General features: G+C 43.1%; 1 protein-coding gene across 1 annotated transcript in view; it reads right to left on the reverse strand.

The window, feature by feature from the left end:
• Positions 1–14196, reverse strand: part of LOC135516894 (whirlin-like) — a 143518-nt gene extending 129322 nt beyond the window's left edge. Inside the window, 1 exon segment of the mRNA XM_064940966.1 lies at positions 13483–14196. Within this exon segment, the coding sequence (XP_064797038.1) occupies positions 13483–14196 (714 nt within the window).
• Positions 14197–21287: the final 7091 nt, after the last annotated feature.

Raw genomic sequence — 21287 nt, forward strand, 5'->3', positions numbered from 1 at the left:
GCCACTCATAGTCAATCTTAAATGAATCATTGTTAATTTGGCAGCGCCCTGGAGAGGGTCCAACCAACTCAATGCACCATAGCAAACATGTCAATCAGGAGCTCTCCCTGGGGAGACCCAGTAGTTGTCTTATATACGGCTATACTCAGACAAGTTATATTTGCATGATTTAGCATAATTAATTAATCATTACCGGTTTGTTCTATTCATGTGACGACCAATACTGTTTCATAGCATGTGACAGACCAACACCTCACAAGGTTTCTACTCTCAAAGCTGAGACCTTGAAACTGAGATATCTTCCGTTTGTTCACAAAACACGTTAATTTGTTCTCAAAACACGATCTGTCCATACTGCCAAATTGCAGCTACTTATAGGTGGGATTTGTACAGTCAGCCATTTGCATGGGCACAGAATTTGGTTATGAGAACCGCACATGAACAGAACACAGAAATTAGTCATAGCACAAACATAGACATTTCCCTGACAGCAAAATAGAAAACTGCATTTGGAGGACAATGAAACATAAGAAGCCAACAATGTTTCAGTGCATACAAAAAGTATTCAGACTCCTTGACTTTTTCCACATTTTGATTAGGGATGCACGATATATCGGTGAGCATATCGGAATTGGCCGATATTAGCTTAAAATGCCAACATTGGCATCGGCCCGATGTCTAGTTTAAAGCCGATGTGCAAAACCGATGTCTATGTACCTATATAAGGTAGGTAGAGGATGTAATGACGCCACGGGGGCTGTCATGTAATTTTACTGAGGAGTCGCTTCCATCTGGCCACTCTAACATAAAGATTGGTGGAGTGCTGCAGAGTTGGCTGTCCTTCTGAAAGGTTCTCCCATCTCTACAGAGGAACTCTAGAGCTCTGTCAGAGTGACCATTGGGTTCTTTGTCAGTTCCCTGGCCCTCCTCCGATTCCTCAATTTGGCCGGGTGGCCAGCTCTAGCAAAAGTCTTGGTGGTTCCAAACTTCTTTCTTTTAAGAATGATGGAGGCCACTGTGTTATTGGGACCTTCAATGCTGCAGAAATATTTTAGTACCCTTGCCCAGATCTTTGCCTCAAAACAATCCGGTCTCGGGACTCTATGGAAAATTCCTTTGAACTCATGGCTTGTTTTTTTTCCTGACATGCACTGTCATCTGTGGGACCTTATATAGACATGTGTGTGCCTTTACAAATCATGTCCAATCAAATGAATTTACCACAGGTGGACACAAATCAAATTGTAGAAACATATCAAGGATGATTATTGGAATCAGGATGCAATGGAAACAGGATGCAAAGGGAAACCAGCCGCAGGCTGCCCAGTGACGCGAGCCTACCAGATGGGCTAAATGCCTTTAATGCTCGCATCGAGGCAAGCAACACTGAAGCATGCATGAGAGTAACTGCTGTTCTTTAGCCAATGTGAAAAAAGACCATTAAACAGGTCAACATTTAAAAGGCCACAGGACAGATTATCAGGACCTGTGCTCAGAGCATGCGCGGACCAACTGGCAAGTGTCTTCACTGACATTTTAATACCTACATGTTTCAAGCAGACCATCATTTACATTTTGCATTTTTTTAACTTTGGTTTATTTAGTAAATATTTTTTTAACTCTTTTCTTAAAACTGTATTGTTGGTTAATTAAGGGCTTCTAAGTAAGCATTTCATGGCACTGTTTACACCTGTGGAAAAATAGAAGGGGTCTGAATACTTTCCGAATGCACTGTATGTACTGTATCATTGTGGCCAAAATGTCACCCTATTCCTTATGTAATGGAGCATAAGGCTCTTGTCAAAGGGTAGTGCATTATATGGACTAGGGTGCCAGTTCGGAAGCCAACATAGGGACCATATATCTGGCTTTAATGGCTATGCTGTGGCTGTGACCCGGTACTCTGAATGACACCTGGGTCAGTTGTGTGACTGTCATGATCTAACACAGATTCCCACATACATGCAAACATGCATGCATGCATGCATGCATGCAAGCACACATATGCACGGCATTGCACGCCCATATCTAAACACATGCCCACAGTCCAGATCCGATCGGACTCTCCAGTGGCCATGCAAAGGTCGGGTCACCGATATGTGTGTGAAGCAGGGTGGGGTCAATTTGAATTGAAGTTAGTCAATTCCGCGAAGTAAACGAAAATTCCAATAATTAATCAAATGGAAACTATTTTCATTGACTTCTCAATAAACTGAGAAGTGGAAGCTACTTATTTCAAATGTTTTTTCTTCCATTTGAATTGACCCCAACCCTGGTGTGAAGGTCTGTGGCCATGGTAAGCTAGGGCAGCTAGACAACGGTTGTCAAAGTACAGTAACTTTCCCAAAATTGCAAGGTATTCCAGAAGTGTTCACACTGGGATTTGTGTGACTCTACACCAGACTGGTTTGCACATTATGGATTGGCCCTGTAGCGCTTGTCCCGTGCCAGAGCATTGATTAGAGTGTGTGACAACGACACAGACTCAAAACCGGAAGGGCAATGTAGCACAAATGACAACAGATGCTATTAAATGTTGTGTGGGGAATACACACCCAGAGTACACAGAGACAAACCCACTGGATCAATTATCAATACTAGAGCAAGCCAGCAGCTATTGACAGTCTCTAATATAGTCTAGAGCTGAGAGTTTCTGGCTGGGAGTGTTGTGTGGTTAAGAGCTGACACTGTTCCAGAAGCAATATGAAAAATACAAATCACAGAGGACAATTTCATCCAATGACCCCCAAAGCTTAATGGTTTGTACTCTCTCTATCACTCTCTTTCTCTTTCCCTCTTTTATAGACACGGATAATGAGGTAAGGGTTAGCTCTTGTTCAATAATTCAGACCCAGGTAACCCTGAGCAGAGGACACTCAAGGAGAGGGGACTGGGCACCCAGGCTCTCCCGTACGCTTTAAATTGATACTTTCCCAGATCACTCATTATCAATGCAAATGCAAACAGCTAGCAGTGGTACACAGAGCTCATCAGCACAGTACAAGAAGGGCACATGTTCACTGTGTCTCTGTCTCTGTCTCCTTGCCTTCTCAAATATGTGTGTGTGTGTGTGAGTATGTGTGTGTATAGACTGAGTGTCCAGGGTCATGTGATGTGGGAGAGAGGAGGCTCGAGGCTGACGTGTATCAGATGACCCAGAGAGAGACAGAGCTCCTCCCAGGGGAACTTGGAGATAACTTCATTATCTGGATCTCCTAGATACAAGTTGTGTCCCGGCACCATATATCCCGACATACATTAGTAGGATCTTAATTTGACAGCAAGAAAATAATCCTGCAGCAACAGGAAATGTAAATTATTGTGTGGATTATAATAAATTGACATTTTTGTAGGGGTTGATCCATTTGTAGATAGGGGAACATCAAGTCTAACATTTGAAAGTGGAAATTAATAACTTTAGAAGTGTTATTCAAACCTTAAATACAAGTTTGCATTTCCTGAAACAACAGGGTGATCAAATTGTGATCCTACATCTGTAGGGCACTGACCTATGAGCCCTGGTCAAAAGTAGTGCACTATATAGGGAATAGGGTGCCACTTGGGATGCATACAAAGACAATGTTTTCATATTATCATGCTCTGTAGATAGATCCTTGTTATAGCTATAGGACAAATCATTATCTATTGACCCCATGACACAGTTTGATGACTGGATTAGTAGAATCGACTAGACCAATTAGCGCACTGTCATGCCACACTCAACAATGCATGCAGTTGAACATAGGTGTTCCTTTTTTCCAGGTGGGAAAGGACAGTGTGGAGTGCAATAGAGATTGCATCATTTGTGGATCTGTGCGGTTTGCAAATTGGAGTGGGTCTAGGGTTTATGGGAGAATGGTGTTGATGTGAGTGATAATTTCATGGCTACAGACATGAGTGCTACAGGTTGGTAGTCATTTAGGCAGGTTACCTTAGTGTTCTTGGGCACAGGGACTATGGTGGTCTGCTTGAAATTCGTTGGTATTACAGACTCGGTCAGGGAGAGGTTAAAAATGTCAGTGAAGACACTTGCCAGTTGGTCTGCGCATGCTTTCAGTACACATACTGGTAATCCATCTGGCCCTGCGGCCTTGTGAATGTTGACCTGTTTAAAGGTCTTACTCACATTGGCTGCGGAGAGCGTGATCACACAGTCATCCGAAACAGCTGACGCTCCTGCATGTTTCAGTGTTACTTGTCTCGAAGCGAGCGTAGAATTTATTTAGCTTGTCTGGTAGGTTTGTGTCACTGGGCAGCTCTCGGCTGTGCCTCCCTTTGTAGTCTGTTATAGGTTTCAAGCCCTGCCACATCTGACGAGCGTCGGAGCCGGTGTCGTACGATTCGATCTTAGTCCTGTATTGATACTTTGCCTGTTTGATGGTTCGTCGGAGGGCATAGTGGGATTTCTTATAAGCTTCCGGGGTTAGAGTCACGCTCCTTGAAAGTGGCAGCTCTACCCTTTAGCTCAGTGTGAATGTTACCTGTTGGGGTATGTACGTACAGTCACTGTGGGGGACGATGTCCTCGATGCACTTATAACTATCTAACTACCTTAGCTGGCATGCCTGCTGGCAATGTTAGTAGACTTTAGAAAAGCAACAATTACTAAATGTACTAAATAAGACATTAATTTCCATCTTTTACACCGATTTTAGCAGAGATGCAGAGAAGCATATTTAGTTTCCCCCCCCAAGAAGATGGATACAAGCACCTTGAGGTATGCAAAAAAATAAACACTTTTTTAATAGAATTAAGCATGATTATGGCTCGAGATTGCAGGAAATGTATTTTTACAAGTGTTTGAAAAATTCTAAATTCTCCAACTTCCTGACGGGGAATAAAGGAAAAATAATAAGCAATATATTGTAATAACTTGATGTTCCTAAACGGACTTCCTACAGTCACTGACACCTTTCATTCAATGGGCATCGCACATAGGCTTAATGAGTCCAAAACCTTTCAGAGAAGCTGCATGGACAAAAATAATGTCCAATGTAAAAAAACTGCTGCTCGTGATATTTTAATAAAACACTGGTTAGGCTACTGATTAGGCTACTGGTTAGGCTACTGATTAGGCTACTGATTAGGCTACTGGTTAGGCTACTGGTTAGGCTACTGGTTAGGCTACTGATTAGGCTACTGGTTAGGCTACTGGTTAGGCTACTGATTAGGCTACTGATTAGGCTACTGGTTAGGCTACTGGTTAGGCTACTGATTAGGCTACTGGTTAGGCTACTGGTTAGGCTATTGGTTAGGCTACTGCTTAGGCTACTGGTTAGGCTACTGGTTAGGCTAGGCTACTGATTAGGCTACTGGTTGGGCGACTGGTTAGGCTACTGGTTAGACTACTGATTAGGCTACTGGTTAGGCTACTGATTAGGCTACTGGTTAGGCTACTGGTTAGGCTTCTGATTAGGCTACTGGTTAGGCTACTGATTAGGCTACTGATTAGGCTACTGGTTAGGCTACTGGTTAGGCTACTGGTTAGGCTACTGTGCGCCTCCGCTGGCAAAATCAAAGCCATAACCAATTGCATTACTGCTTTAACCAGCTTTCTGTGAGTCTTAAAAATCGCCAGTAGCGCTGCTTGAAATTGACACATTACCACTCGTGTTTTAAGGACACACCCAGAGTTGGAAAATACCAAAGCGCTGGCTTTTACAAGTCGAATTTTCCAAAGAGTGTACATTCGACACTAGCAACGCATTAACGCCAGACGAAAATAGAGACCTGGGTCCTGTAACTAGGGCCCTGGGGCTTTTTCTGTTCATGTCTTGTGGTTAGGAACACTTCTGGTCCTGAACATGAGTATACCACAGTGAAACATCAGAGAACTTTCCAGGAAGTCATATCCCTTGACATTCTTCCATTCCTATACCATTCTGCAACTCTATCAAATCCCCCCTCTTTCTATCTCTCGCTCTTCCTACATTGGAGGGAAATTGTTAGCTGGCGGCACACATTAGGCTGTGAGCAGCAGCAGTGACTGTGTGTGAGAGTGAGAGGGAGAGAAAGAAAGAAGGAGATACTGTATGTTTGTTTGAACTTCTCAAACCAAAAAGATTTTCTCTCTGCATGTTTCAGTGTGATACTCTTGAAAAGCCCCTGATGCGCTCCTCTTTCTTCCTCTCTCATCCTCAGAGAGAAAAAACAGATCATCAACACACCAGCCAATGTGGTCTTCCTTTCCTCTGCAGGATAACTAGGGCACAAGTGTGTGTGTGTGTGTGTGTGTGTGTGTGTGTGTGTGTGTGTGTGTGTGTGTGTGTGTGTGTGTGTGTGTGTGTGTGTGTGTGTGTGTGTGTGTGTGTGTGTGTGTGTGTGTGTGTGTGTGTGTGTGTGTGTGTGTGTGTGTGTGTGTGTGTGTGTGTGTGTGTGTGTGTGTGTGTGTGTGTGTGTTTGTGTTTGTGTGTGTGTGTGTACACCTGTGTCAGCACGCCTGTGTAAATCCCAATCCTATATCAAACAAACACCTGCCAAAAGCCACTGAACTAAAAAATGGGCCCTGGTCAGATGTAGTGTACTAAATAGGGAATAGGGTTCCATTTGGGATGCAGATGGAGTAATAAAGCTGCAAGTCCCAGACCAGTGTTTCCTTTGTCTGAGTTTAGACCTAAATTCTCATGGTGTCAACTAAACCATGTACCACCCAGACAACTTAAGTGTCACTTTAATCGTGCTCCTAATAAAGTCTCCATTGAAATCAAAGTGAACCCGACCCGGACACTAATAGAATGAGTGATATTTCTGCACATATCTGACCACAGCTCTGGGCAGTGAATATAGGATATTATTGGCTAGTTAAGCGACACTCTGCCAGCAGAGACCAAGTGAGAACAGGTGATGGATTAGAGACATGTTGGTCATGAACCAAACCTTCCCTGCAGTCCATTGTAAAACAATTACACAGACACAATGGAGTCCCTTTAGCAGGGCAGGTGTGGAAAACCCCAGGAGAGACTGGGGTGAACACAAACAGTGCTTTGAGACAGACAGGGGGTGAAAAAAGTTGACAAAGAGAAGCCCAGTCTGACAGTGTTCTTTTTGTGTGTGTGTGGGTGAGTGTGAGTGCGTACGTGACCGATATATGCCCAGGGAGAATGTATACTAAGCATAACGCAGCAGCATAAAAGGGGAAAAAAACATATAATATCAACAAAGACAGAACCATTGCCAGAAAGAGACACTGTGTTTTCTGTTCATGATAATGAAATATAGAAAGATGAGTTTGAGTATGAGCGCCAACAAAAACATGAGAAAGAGTGGAAGGATGATGGCTTAAAGATTGTGTGAAGGATAGCCTCATCTTCTCCCCTGGCTGTCAAGGCATACATTGTGGTCAGTGAGACGGATGTGACTTTTCTGCATCCCAAATGCCACCCTATTCCCAATAGAGCCATGGTCAAAAGTAGTGCACTACACAGGGAATAGGGTACCATTCGGGATGAAATCTTCATTCTACTCCCCTTGTTCTTCATCTACGCCGGTAAACATTTCAATATTAATCACACCGGAGCACAGTCAATCTGAGGCAAGAGGAATTAGTCTCCGCTTGCATAATTAAAGCATTTGATAAATAATTCACTTCATAATTAAAAAAGGGAATGGAATCAAGAGAACACAGCAGACCCTACCTGGCCTCAGCACTTAGTACAGGCCTCTGTTTTCTTCCTGAGCCATGTGTGGAGAGGACAACACAAATCAGACCCCCTTGTCAGTACAAACGTTGGTTGGCCCTACTTTTAAACAACAAATGGTGAGCCAAAAAACCCTGGCCTGGACCACAACTCTTTCGGGCAGAAAACATAGGGGTGTCACGGCTGTTTGAAGGAGAGGACCAAGGTGCAGCGTGGTGAGCGTACATGATCTTTTAATGGTCAAAAATGACGGCGACAAAACAATAAACAATACAAAAACAAACCGTGAAGCTCAAAGGCAAAGTGCCATAAACAAAGTCAACTTCCCACCAAGACAGGTGGGAAAAAGGCACCAAAGTATGGTTCCCAATCAGAGACAAGGATAGACAGCTGTCCCTGATTGAGCACCATACCCGGCCAAAACGTAAGAGATAGAAAATCATAGAAACACAACACATAGAAATGCCCACCCCAACTCACGCCCTGACCAAACCAAAATAGAGACATAAAAATAATCTCCAAAGTCAGGGCGTGACAAGGGCTGAGCTGCAGCCAAAGTTTATTTTGGTAAATCATTATATGTTGCCCAAGAGACTGCAATTTGTAGCTAAGGGCCACCTTTTAAAGTGCTTAAAATGTTTAAGTTACCTGTCTAAAACACCCCTCTCCCTTGTGGAGAATACATTTAACAGAAGTGTAAACCTAAACAGCACTGAGCTCTGTTAATCAGGGATAGGAGTCCCGCTAGCGGTGAAACTGGTGCGCAATTCAAACAAATAAATCATAAATATTATGGATTTTAAACATTTAGGTCCATAGAAGTGTCTTATATCGACTGAAAGCTTAAATTCCTGTTAATCTAACTGCACTGTACGATTTACCGTACAGTGGGGCAAAAAAAGTATTTTGTCAGCCACCAATTGTGCAAGTTCCCCCACTTAAAAAGATGAGACAGGCCTGTAATTTTCATCATAGGTACACTTCAACTATGACGGACAAAATGAGAAAAAAAATCACGAAAATCACATTGTAGGATTTTTAATTAATTTGCAAATTATGGTGGAAAATAAGTATTTGGTCAATAACAAAAGTTTCTCAATACTTTGTTATATACCCTTTGTTGGCAATGACAGAGGTCAAACGTTTTCTGTAAGTCTTCACAAGGTTTTCTGGCCCATTCCTCCATGCAGATCTCCTCCAGAGCAGTGATGATTTGGGGCTGTTGCTGGGCAACACAGACTTTCAACTCCCTCCAAAGATTTTCTATGGTGTTGAGATCTGGAGACTGGCTAGGCCACTCCAGGACCTTGAAATGCTTCTTACGAAGCCACTCCTTCGTTGCCCGGGCAGTGTGTTTGGGATCATTGTCATGCTGAAAGACCCAGCCACGTTTCATCTTCAATGCCCTTGCTGAAGGAAGGAGGTTTTCACTCAAAATCTCACAATACATGGCCCCATTCATTCTTTCCTTTACACGGATCAGTCGTCCTGGTCCCTTTGCAGAAAAACAGCCCCAAAGCATGATGTTTCCACCCCCATGCTTCACAGTAGGTATGGTGTTCTTTGGATGCAACTCAGCATTCTTTGTCCTCCAAACACGACGAGTTGAGTTTTTACCAAAAAGTTATATTTTGGTTTCATCTGACCATATGACATTCTCCCAATCTTCTTCTGGATCATCCAAATGCTCTCTAGCAAACTTCAGACGGGCCTGGATATGTATTGGCTTAAGCAGGGGGACATGTCTGGCACTGCAGGATTTGAGTCCCTGGCGGCGTAGTGTGTTACTGATGGTAGGCTTTGTTACTTTGGTCCCAGCTCTCTGCAGGTCATTCATTAGGTCCCCCCGTATGGTTCTGGGATTTTTGCTCACCGTTCTTGTGATCATTTTAACCCCACGGGGTGAGATCATGCGGGGAGCCCCAGATAGAGGGAGATTATCAGTGGTCTTGTATGTCTTCCATTTCCTAATAATTGCTCCCACAGTTGAGTTCTTCAAACCAAGCTGCTTACCTATTGCAGATTCAGTCTTCCCAGCCTGGTGCAGGTCTACAATTTTGTTTCTGGTGTCCTTTGACAGCTCTTTGGTCTTGGCCATAGTGGAGTTTGGAGTGTGACTGTTTGAGGTTGTGGACAGGTGTCTTTGATACTGATAACAAGTTCAAACAGGTGCCATTAATACAGGTAACGAGTGGAGGACAGAGGAGCCTCTTAAAGAAGAAGTTACAGGTCTGTGAGAGCCAGAAATCTTGCTTGTTTGTAGGTGACCAAATACTTATTTTCCACCATAATTTGCAAATAAATTCATTAAAAACCCTACAATGTTATTTTCTGGATTTTTTTCTCTAATTTCGTCTGTCATAATTGAAGTGTACCTATGATGAAAATTACAGGCCTCTCTCATCTTTTTAGGTGGGAGAACTTGCACAATTGGTGGCTGACTAAATACTTTTTTGCCCCACTGTAGCTATTACAGCGAAAAATGCAATGCGATTGTCTGAGAATATTTTTCCACCGGCACAGATTTCATACATTCACATATAATGATAAAATATTCACTTACTTTTTGAAAATCTTCCTCTGATTTGTCATCCAAAGGGTCCCAGCTATAACATGTTGTGTCATTTTGTTAGATAAAATTATTCTTTATATCCCAAAAAGTCTGTTTAGTTGGCTCCATCGATTTGAGTAATCCACTTGTTCAATTCACAGAGAAAGGAATCCAAAAATCTACCCCTAAACTTTGTTTCAACAAGTCAAAATCCATTTCTATTTACTCCTCAGATACCATAAAATGTAATATTTATTTCGGAAACTAGTATGTTCAATAGGAAACTGATTTTAGCAGGTGCGTAATGTCTTCATGGCGCGTGCAAACACAATTTTCCAAGACTGTGTCCCTTTACTAAAACTGGTATTTCTTATCCGGTTTTGAAGTTACAAGCCTGAAACCTTGAACATAGACTGCTGACACCCTGTGGAAGCCATATGAATTCCAGTGAGCTAATTTTCAATATGACCTTTCTCTTGCCTTTCGAGGATGATCTCTCTCTCAAAAACATTCTGGTTGGTTTATCTTTGTAGTTTCTCCTACCATATCTATTGTGTTATATTCTCCTACATTATTTTAACATTTCCACAAACTTCAAAGTGTTATCTTTCCAATGGTACCAATTATATGCATATCCTGGTTTCAGGGCCTGAGCTACAGACGGTTTAGCTACAGACGGTTTACTTTGGGCACGTCATTCAGGCAGGAAGTGGAGAAAAAAGAGGCCTAGCCCTAAGAAGTTATTAAGCTATGACCACTCAGTATAACCCTATAGTGTAGCCTGAGCTATGAGGAATAGTCAACAGAAGTACTCTAAAAGTCTCATAAGAAATACATAGTCAACATGTTGCTCTTTGAACCTCTGGACACAGAAAGAAGAAGGAAGAGAAATACAGGAGTGCTTCCCCCAGCCATCCACACACAGGCAGCTCAGACAGCAGCTGTGGAGTTTGTTTTTCAGCTGCAAGATCCCAATAGCATATCATGCTCAGTGACTGGTATGAACTCAATTTACTGAGTCAGATAGCTACCTGTTCATTCCTAAACAGCAAAAGAGTGGGCTCCCTTTGGACCCTCTGCCTAGGCCTCTTCCCAATCTCTCTTCTTCTGGCCATTCCTCTGCTGGGCACCACACCACCTCAGACCTCAGCCCAACCCAAAGAGCCTGCACTCAATTCTCTCCATATTGTAATCCTCAAGGAGCTGTCAGCCTTGCAGGGACCAGCTGCCCATCACAAGCTGTGTTGGCACCAAGAGAGGGAGAGGGAGAAAAGAGAGAGGGAGAGAGGGAGAGATTGTAGAGAGGGAGAGACTAGCAAAACCAAAGGGAAGGTAATTTAATATCCTGCCTCCTCTGTTTCACAGACTCAGAGACTCAGATCAATCTGATTAAGCGGTAGGTAGACAGACGTCTCTCTCTGCATCTCTCTGCTGCAACCGATTGGAAGTGGCCCCAGGAGGGCAGGATTTATGACCCTGTTCCCGTCACGGTGCTGGTCCTCGCCGCCAAGCATGTCATGGAAAAGATTATCCTAAAAAAGCTCTAAGCGCTGACTGTGGGGCACACCCTGGCACAGGATCCAGGAAGAAGAGCCAAGACAGGCTCTTAGGAGACTGGTCAGCTAAAGAGCTTCAGGGGAAGTTTCAAACAAAGTGGAGCATGGGAGAGCTGGTAGAGGTAGAATGTACAGTGTGAGTAAACATATTGTAAACTAGCAATGCTGCTGTAAATCTATGAAGTTCTGCTTGAAAGAATTTCCTGTCTGTCTGTCTGTCTCTCTGTCTGTCTGTCTGTCTGTCTGTCTGTCTGTCTGTCTGTCTGTCTGTCTGTCTGTCTGTCTGTCTGTCTGTCTGTCTGTCTGTCTGTCAAAGAGAGGAGAGGGAGAGAGAGAGAGCGAGAGGGAGAAAGAGGCCACCGTAGGCCGACGTGGCTCTCAAGAGAAGACAGGCAATGTGCACACTGCCCACAAAATGAGGTGGAAACCGGGTTGCACTTCCTAATCTCCTGCCAAATGTATGACCATATTAGAGACATATATTTGCCTCAGACTACACAGACCCACAAAGAAAATTAAAAACTAATCCAATTTTGTTAAACTCCCATATATTTTGGGTGAAATACCACAGTGTGTCAACACAGCAGCAAGATTTGTGACCTGTTGCCACCCACAATAAAATGGCAACCAGTGATGAACAAACACCACTGTAAATACAACCGATATTTATGTTTATTTATTTTCACTTTTGTACTTTAACCATTTGCATATCATTAAAAACACTGTACATAGCCATAATATAACATTTGAAATGTCTCTATTCCTTTACAACTTTTGCTAGTGTAATGTTTACTGTTTTTTTATTGTTTATTTATCTTTTGTTTATTATCTATTTCACCTGCCCTTTGAATTGGAGACCGAGACAGAGAGAGACCGAGAGAGAGTTACCATAGAGGACTTACGATTCAGCACCATGGACAGCACAACTAGCACCATTAGTCGCGGTAGATGCGATCCATACTATTCAATACCATGGACAGCGCTCAATACCTCATCAACACGGTACTCTTGTTTTATCAGACCTATCTAATGGATAAATTACTATATAAATATGCTCTTATCTTATCAGTTAATAAGTCGATTATATAACCGGTTGAGGCAAAGATTCAAAGAGATGTGTTTACCAACAACCTTTTCGGTACAATTTCAATTGACACAACAAAAAATACTACTGATTATGGGAGACATGAGTCGACCATGGACAGCCTAGTTGACAGTGTTCAATTACAAGGTTCCGGTGCTACACCAGGCGGCACAATAACCGGCCTGTGACTACAAGTCAACCGCTACAGGGCTTACATGAACCAATTCCTCTCGATAACGAAAGTTATAAATCATCGCCTGTTTGCTCCAGGGGTCAATTTCAGCCACAGTGGCCAAATACATGATTAACCACGGATAGGGGGCCTGATTACATCAGGGAGATGGGGATTTGGGGTCAGAGGCGCAGGCCAGTGTAAACGACGCACATCATTCGGCCATTGGCACATTTGAAGCCACTGGCCCCGGATCCATGCGCTGGTTGCATGGCCTTGGTTTGCCCATAGGCGCATTATATTTCTCTACGTGTAGGCTAGTGACCCTGGCGACTGGTGAGGGCAGTTACTTCTTGTAGGCCTGTGTATTAACTCTATACTGTGCTATCTTAAGTGCCATACATTGCTTGGCTGAAACGTGACAGCCAATAAACAAACACACGCACACGCACACGCACACACACACACACACACACACTTACCTTCACCGCTTCAGCGTGCGTGACTTTATCGAACACTGTGCTGTTGACTTTCATAATCTGATCTCCAATCCTCAGTCCCTCTTTCTCCGCCAGGGATCCTGGCTCCACCAGAGACACATAGATTCCGACCCCGTGCTCTGAGCCGCCGCGGATACTGAAGCCCAAGCCCTCGTTGCTCTTGTGCCGTTTCAGGGTCACCTGTCGGACCTCTCCTGGAGGCTCGTGCAGGAAGCTTCTCCCGAGAAGCGGTACGAGGGGAGCTGTCCCATCACTGCAGGTGCTGAAACTATCCGGGGAGCTGCGCAGCGCAACCTGAGATCCGGGGGGAGTTGGACTCGCACTGGAACCTTCGCCCACCGCTTCGGCGCTCCCATTTCTGGTAAGTAAATCCGATTTCAAGTAAAGGCCCTCCGAGGTGTACTGGTCAAACAAAAGCTGGTCGGAGCGGGGAATGACCAGCCGTAGCATGGGCAGAAGTTGGCGTTTGCTGGGCGCATTGAGAATGACTTTGAGGGTTTGAACCAGGTCGTAAACATTACGCTTGGAGTGGTACACGTTGAGGCAGTGAATGAACTGCTCCCGCTCCAAGTCGTTAAGCAGCAGGTTTAGCGCGTTGTGCAGCTTCTTGACGTTGGCTGACAGCGTGCGGGCACTCGAGGCCACAGAGTTGGCCGAGGAGGAGTTGAGCGACATGTGCTCTAGATCCGTGCTCATCCTAGACGTGTGACTGGGTCACAGAGCCACGCTGGAGCAGGGAGACATTAGTCATTAGGCCGAGAGCGCTGGGCTGTGCTCCTTTAAAACGGAGCCTGGCATAGCGTTTTGTGCAGGACGTCCACTCCACTAATATACATATTGGCTAGGTCTGAGGCTGAGGGCTGTCTAACACAACCGGCTGAATTACAACAGTCTTTGATCGCATCCTCGAGCAATAACTAAAACAACGTTTCAATGTTAGAATTTCAAACACAAATTATATAACATTTTCATACGATTTTCAGTTTAATAATAACCTATGATATGAACTTCAGTACTCCGTTTGGCTAATCAACCGTCAAAAAGGCACATGAAATAGACTAAAGCACATAGAAGAAACATTTCATAGCCTTGGTCTTGTTTGCGTGTATTAAGGTCGCGAGCTGCTTCTCAGGTATCCACATATATCACCTCGTCAACAGGCACAAGAAGCTCGAGCGCCAAAAGAATAGGGCTACTACAAATCAATATCAAGTGATAAACGTACTACTATATGAACACAAGATTCGGAAAATAATACCCAAGACGTTCTAGATAGAAGTTGGTATTTTGCTTGGTTCCTTTACCGGAGACCGAAGTTCATATTGTGGAGTTGTTTTATCCCAAGCAAATATATCCAGCCGGAGCTTTAAACGTGTTCCAAATAACGCAAAGATAATTAAGCCATTTTCAAGTAAAGTTAATGTTTCCCCTGGTAGCTTTTGGTTCATATGACTATCTACTTGATTCCAGCCGTGCGTTGACAGTCGGCAGTTGTCTCCGCAAGATTCCCGACCAGCTGCTAAATGCTGCTGTACTGTCTGGGGTCTCGCTCCCTCCCCCCAATCGCTTGTCAGAAGGAAATGACGCAGCCGATCGTGTGGAACGAATACGTTGCTTGGTAACCAACAACACACCCTCGTGGGAACCACCAAGTGCAGCAATAACTCCAATTTGCAAAAACCTGCGTGGGGATATTTTTAGTTTGATTGAAAATGTTAACATTCGAAGCTCACTACAGAATCACGCAACCGTTATGCACGCACACTCAGGTGCATGCATAATAATAAGGACGAAAATATACATGGCATCAATATCCAGTGAGTGAGAAAATTCTGCTTCAATTGGCTTTACCACAGAGATCATATGTAATTATATAGCCTTTAGTACACATACAATGTATTCCATTCCCCTGTGAATAGACCTATTCTAAAAGTCTAAGAATGAAAGTCTAACACTTGCCAAGGTAAACATTTTAACCAAGAACCCCAAAAAACGGTGATAGTAGAGAGATAACAATATTACTAATTATAGTCAGAGATTGTTATCATTGAGTGGGTAGCATGGCAGGTGGCACACATGACTTATCTCACTGGAAACATGATAACACATCTAGCAGTCTAATTGTAGGCTATCTGTGATACTGGATTATCATTGGTCAGAATTATCCTGCCAGTCCACTGTGTCCACTGACCGATTGATGGATGGGAGTTAAATAGTAAATAAACACAGAAGTGAACCACATGACAGAAGAGCAGGGCAATGTTCAGTAGGCAAGCGTTGCAGATAGAAATATCACAAAGAGCCAAGGTTGGGGAGTAACGGATTACAAAACAAAACAGTAAGGATAATCACTTTCTTTACCAGCAAAAATATTGTAATCAAATTACAAATACTTTTGAAAACTAGATGATTACTTCAAGGATTACTTTTAAATTCAGAAAGTGTGTGTTTGCGAAAATAAAATCTTTGACACTTCTCAGAAGTTTACATACTCAATTAGTATTTGGTAGCATTGCCTTTCAATTGTTTAACTTGGGTCAAACATTTCATGCAGCCTTCCACAAGCTTCCCACAATAAATTGGGTGAAATTTGGCCAACTCCTCTGTACATAGCTGGTGTAACTGAGGCAGGTTTGTAGGCCTCCATGCTTGCACACGATTTTTCAGTTTTGCCCACACATTTTCTATAGGATTGAGGTCAGGGCTTTGTGATGGCCACTCCAATACCTTGACTTTGTTGTCCTGAAGCCATTTTGCCACAACTTTGGAAGTATGCTTGGGGTCATTGTCCATTTGGAAGACACATTTGTGACCAAGCTTTAACTTCCTGACTGATGTCTTGAGATGTTGCATCAATATATCCACATAATTTTCCTCCCTCATGATGCCATCTATTTTGGGAAGTGCACCAGTCCCTCCTGCAGCAAAGCACCCACACATCATGATGCTGCCACCTCCGTGCTTCACGGTTGGGATGGTGTTCTTCGGCTTGCAAGCCTCCCCTTTTCCATCCATAAATAATGATGGTCATTATGGCCAAACATTTCTATTTTTGTTTCATCAGACCAGAGGACATTTCCCCAAAAAGTACGATCTTTGTCCACATGTGCAGTTGCAAACCGTAGTCTGGCTTTTTTTTGTCGGTTTTGGAGCAGTGGCTTCTTCCTTGCTGAGTGGCCTGTCAGGTTTTGTCGATGTAGGACTCGTTTTACTGTGGATATAGATACTTTTGTACCTGTTTCCTCCAGCATCTTCACAATGTCCTTTGCTGTTATTCTGGGATTGACTTGCACTTTTCTCACCAAAGTACGTTCATTTCTAGGAGGCAGAACACGTCTCCTTCCTGAGCGGTATGAAGGTTGCCTGGTCCCATGGTGTTTATACCTGTGTACTATTGTTTTACATATGAATGTGGTACCTTCAGGCATTTGGAAATTGCTCCCAAGGATGAACCAGACTTGTGGAGGTCTACAATTTTCTTTGAGGTCTTGGCTGATTTCTTTTGATTTTATAATTATGTCAAGCAACGAAGCACTGAGTTTGAGGGTAGGTCTTGAAATACATCCCCAGGTACACCTCCAATAGACTCAACTTATGTCAATTAGCCTATCAGAAGCTTCTAAAGCCATTATATAATTTTCTGGAATTTTACAAGCTGTTTAAAGGCACAGTCAACTTAGTGTATGTAAACTTCTGACCCACTGGAATTGTGATACAGGGAATCATAAGTGAAATAATCTGTCTGTAAACAATTGTTGGAAAAATTACTTGTGTCATGCTCAAAGTAGATGTCCTAACCGACTTGCCAAAACTATAGTTTGTTAACAAGACATTTGTGGAGTGGTTGAAAAACGAGTTTTAATGACTCCAACCTAAGTGTATGTAAACTTCTGACTTCAACTGTATATATGTAACGAATCCTGCCGAAGATGGTGCCTCTTCCTGTTCGGGCGGCGCTCGGCGGTCGTCGTCGCCGGCCTACTAGCTGCCACCGATCCCCTTTTCTGTTTCATTTAGTTGCGTCTGATTATTTGCACCTGTTTCGTGTTTAGGTTTGGTTGTGGGCTATTTAAACCCAGTAGGCCCGTCGGCTTTTGTGCTTGTTTTTCTGTTTATGGTGTTCGATTATTCTTGTGGTTTCTTTTTTCCGATCAGTTTCGTCCTGTTTGTTTGGACTGGGACTTTACGCGATAAATAGATAATAAACAAAAGAGAAAGAAAACAAAGACACATTACACCAACAAACGCTCCAAAAGAGTAAAGACATTTCAAATGTCATATTATGTCTATATACAGTGTTGTAATGATGTGCAAATAGTTCAAGTACAAAAGGGAAACTAAATAAACATAAATATATGTTGTATTTACAATGGTGTTTGTTCTTCACTGGTTGCCCTTTTTTATGGCAACAGATCACAAATCTTGTTGCTGTGATGGCTGTGTTTGTGACTGGAACCTTCCAAACACCCTCAGCCTGCTGAGTAAGAGACATCGAGACGAGGTGAACTTCTGCTGAGTAAGATACATTGAGACGAGGTGAACTCCTGCTGAGTAAGAGACATCGAGACGAGGTGAACTCCTGCTGAGTAAGAGACATCGAGACGAGGTGAACTCCTGCTGAGTAAGAGCCATCGAGACGAGGTGAACTCCTGCTGAGTAAGAGCCATCGAGACGAGGTGAACTTCTGCTGAGTAAGAGACATCGAGACGAGGTGAACTTCTGCTGAGTAAGAGACATCGAGACGAGGTGAACTTCTGCTGAGTAAGAGACATCGAGACGAGGTGAACTTCTGCTGAGTAAGAGACATCGAGACGAGGTGAACTCCTGCTGAGTAAGATACATCGAGACGAGGTGAACTCCTGCTGAGTAAGATACATCGAGACGAGGTGAACTCCTGCTGAGTAAGAGACATCGAGACGAGGTGAACTCCTGCTGAGTAAGAGACATCGAGACGAGGTGAACTCCTGCTGAGTAAGAGACATCGAGACGAGGTGAACTCCTGCTGAGTAAGAGACATCGAGACGAGGTGAACTCCTGCTGAGTAAGAGACATCGAGACGAGGTGAACTCCTGCTGAGTAAGAGACATCGAGACGAGGTGAACTCCTGCTGAGTAAGAGACATCGAGACGAGGTGAACTCCTGCTGAGTAAGAGACATCGAGACGAGGTGAACTCCTGCTGAGTAAGAGACATCGAGACGAGGTGAACTCCTGCTGAGTAAGAGACAATCGAGACGAGGTGAACTCCTGCTGAGTAAGAGACATCGAGACGAGGTGAACTCCTGCTGAGTAAGAGACATCGAGACGAGGTGAACTCCTGCTGAGTAAGAGACATCGAGACGAGGTGAACTCCTGCTGAGTAAGAGACATCGAGACGAGGTGAACTCCTGCTGAGTAAGATACATCGAGACGAGGTGAACTCCTGCTGAGTAAGATACATCGAGACGAGGTGAACTCCTGCTGAGTAAGATACATCGAGACGAGGTGAACTCCTGCTGAGTAAGATACATCGAGACGAGGTGAACTCCTGCTGAGTAAGAGACATAATAATAATTTTGCACGCCCAATTTTTCAGTTTTTGATTTGTTAAAAAAGTTTGAAATATCCAATAAATGTCGTTCCACTTCATGATTGTGTCCCACTTGTTGTTGATTCTTCACACAAAAATACAGTTTTATATCTTTATGTTTGAAGCCTGAAATGTGGCAAAAGGTCCAAAGTTCAAGAGGGCCAAATATTTTCGCAAGGCACTGTATGACCATCTTAAAACAAATCCATATATTAGCTTAGCAGTACACCCCCCCATTTCCAAAGGTTCCCTATGATATCTGTTTATGACACAGAAGCACAGGCATGTTCAATTATGCTAACCTGAGAGACATCCAGGGGGCTCTGTGAGATGCGGTCCAATCGTCTCTGTAAAGGATAAACTCTGAAGAATAATGAGGAATGGAGTCCTTGTCTTCAGTGAGCTGAGCTGTGGGTATGGGAGTAAAGTAGAGGGAGAGAGGGAGGGAGAGAGGGAGATAGAGATGGGGGAGTGATTTATAGGACTAATTAAAGGAGTTAGGGGGCAATCGCCAAGGGAAAGCAAAAGTAAACACTATTATAAAGCAGAGCATCCTCAATCGGACGGAGATAGTGGAATGTAGCTTTTTGTCACTCTACAATATGCACAGTAGAGAAAGAGAGGCAATTAACGACTCTCTTCCCTCACAGCACCAGCACAGCTTTGTCTATCAGCTTGATTTTCAATTTCTACTGCAGACTGTTGCAGCTCCTCATTGCGATTGCAGAAACAGACAAATCCTAATCCTTATAGTTCATAGTGGCAGACAATTAAAGTATAATTGAGGCACCGACCACTGTATGCCATCACCAACAGAGCCATCTGAATGATCTTAGGTGTGTGTGTGTGTGTGTGTGTGTGTGTGTGTGTGTGTGTGTGTGTGTGTGTGTGTGTGTGTGTGTGTGTGTGTGTGTGTGTGTGTGTGTGTGTGTGTGTGAGAGAGAGAGAGAGAGAGAGAGCTGCAGTAAGGAGATGACATTCAGCACCTTGAACTGTGTTTGTGTGTGTGTTTCAAGTGTTTTACCTATCAGCGGTTGTGAATGACATAGATAATGAAAAATTATATGAATAGTAAACACATCTGAATTATCACTTGAACTGTTCCCAATTATTTTAATCATTTTGTACAGAGAAAGAGACTTAAGCACTTTATATAATAGGCTTAGTTGAATCTGACTCAGTCCTATCCCGTCATTGGTTTTGTGCAAATGGAAACTGTTTATGCCCTCCACACTGCTGGAATGGACTCAATCAAACATCAGAAACTTGAAAAACAAAACAAAATCCATATAAACTGAACAAAAATCAAAACGCAACATAAAACAATTTCAAATATTTTGCTGAGTTACAGCTCATATAAGGAAATCAGTCAATTGAAATAAATAATTAACTTCTCTAGGGTAGGTAGCAGCATTCTGAATTTTGGATGAAAGGCATGCCCAAATTAAATGGCCTGCTACTCGGGCCCAGAAGATATGATATGCATGTAACTGGTAGATTTGGATATAAAACACTCTAAAGTTTCCAAAACTGTTAAAATAGTGTCTGTGAGTATAACAGAACTGATTTGGCAGGCGAAATCCAGAGAAAAATCCATTCAGGTAGTATTTTTTTTGTTGGCTTTGTAGTTCTGTTCAATGCCATTACGGTATCCATTGACATAGGACTCAATTTGCAGTTCCTATGCCTTCCACTAGATGTCAACAGTATTTAGAAATTGTTTCAGGCTTGTATTCTTATGAATGAGGGAGTAAGACCAGTCTGAATGAGTGGACCCTGACGTGTCACAGAGCTTTTTCATGCGCAATCCCGAGAGAGTACATTTCTTGTTTACCTTTTATATTGGCGACGTTATTGTCCGGTTGAAATATTATAGTTCATTTAGGCTGAGGGTTGAATATAAACATCGTCTGACATGTTTCTATGAACTTAATGGAAACAATTTAGATTTTTTTGTCTGCCTGTTTTGACTGTGTTTGAGCCTGTGGATTACTGAAGAAAACGCGCAAACAAAACGGAGGGTTTTGGATATAAAGAGACTTTATCGAACAAAAGGAACATTTATTGAGTAAATTAATGTCTTCTGAGTGCAACCATATGAAGACCATCAAAGGAAAGGGATTAATCTTATGTCTATTTCTGAGTTTTGTAATGCTTCTGCTTGGCTGGTTACAATAATTTGTCAACTGGGCTATGTTCTCAAATAATCGTAAGGTATGC

Source organism: Oncorhynchus masou, chromosome 28 (assembly GCF_036934945.1).
Source record: "Oncorhynchus masou masou isolate Uvic2021 chromosome 28, UVic_Omas_1.1, whole genome shotgun sequence".
In the NCBI taxonomy this organism is placed as follows: domain Eukaryota; kingdom Metazoa; phylum Chordata; class Actinopteri; order Salmoniformes; family Salmonidae; genus Oncorhynchus; species Oncorhynchus masou.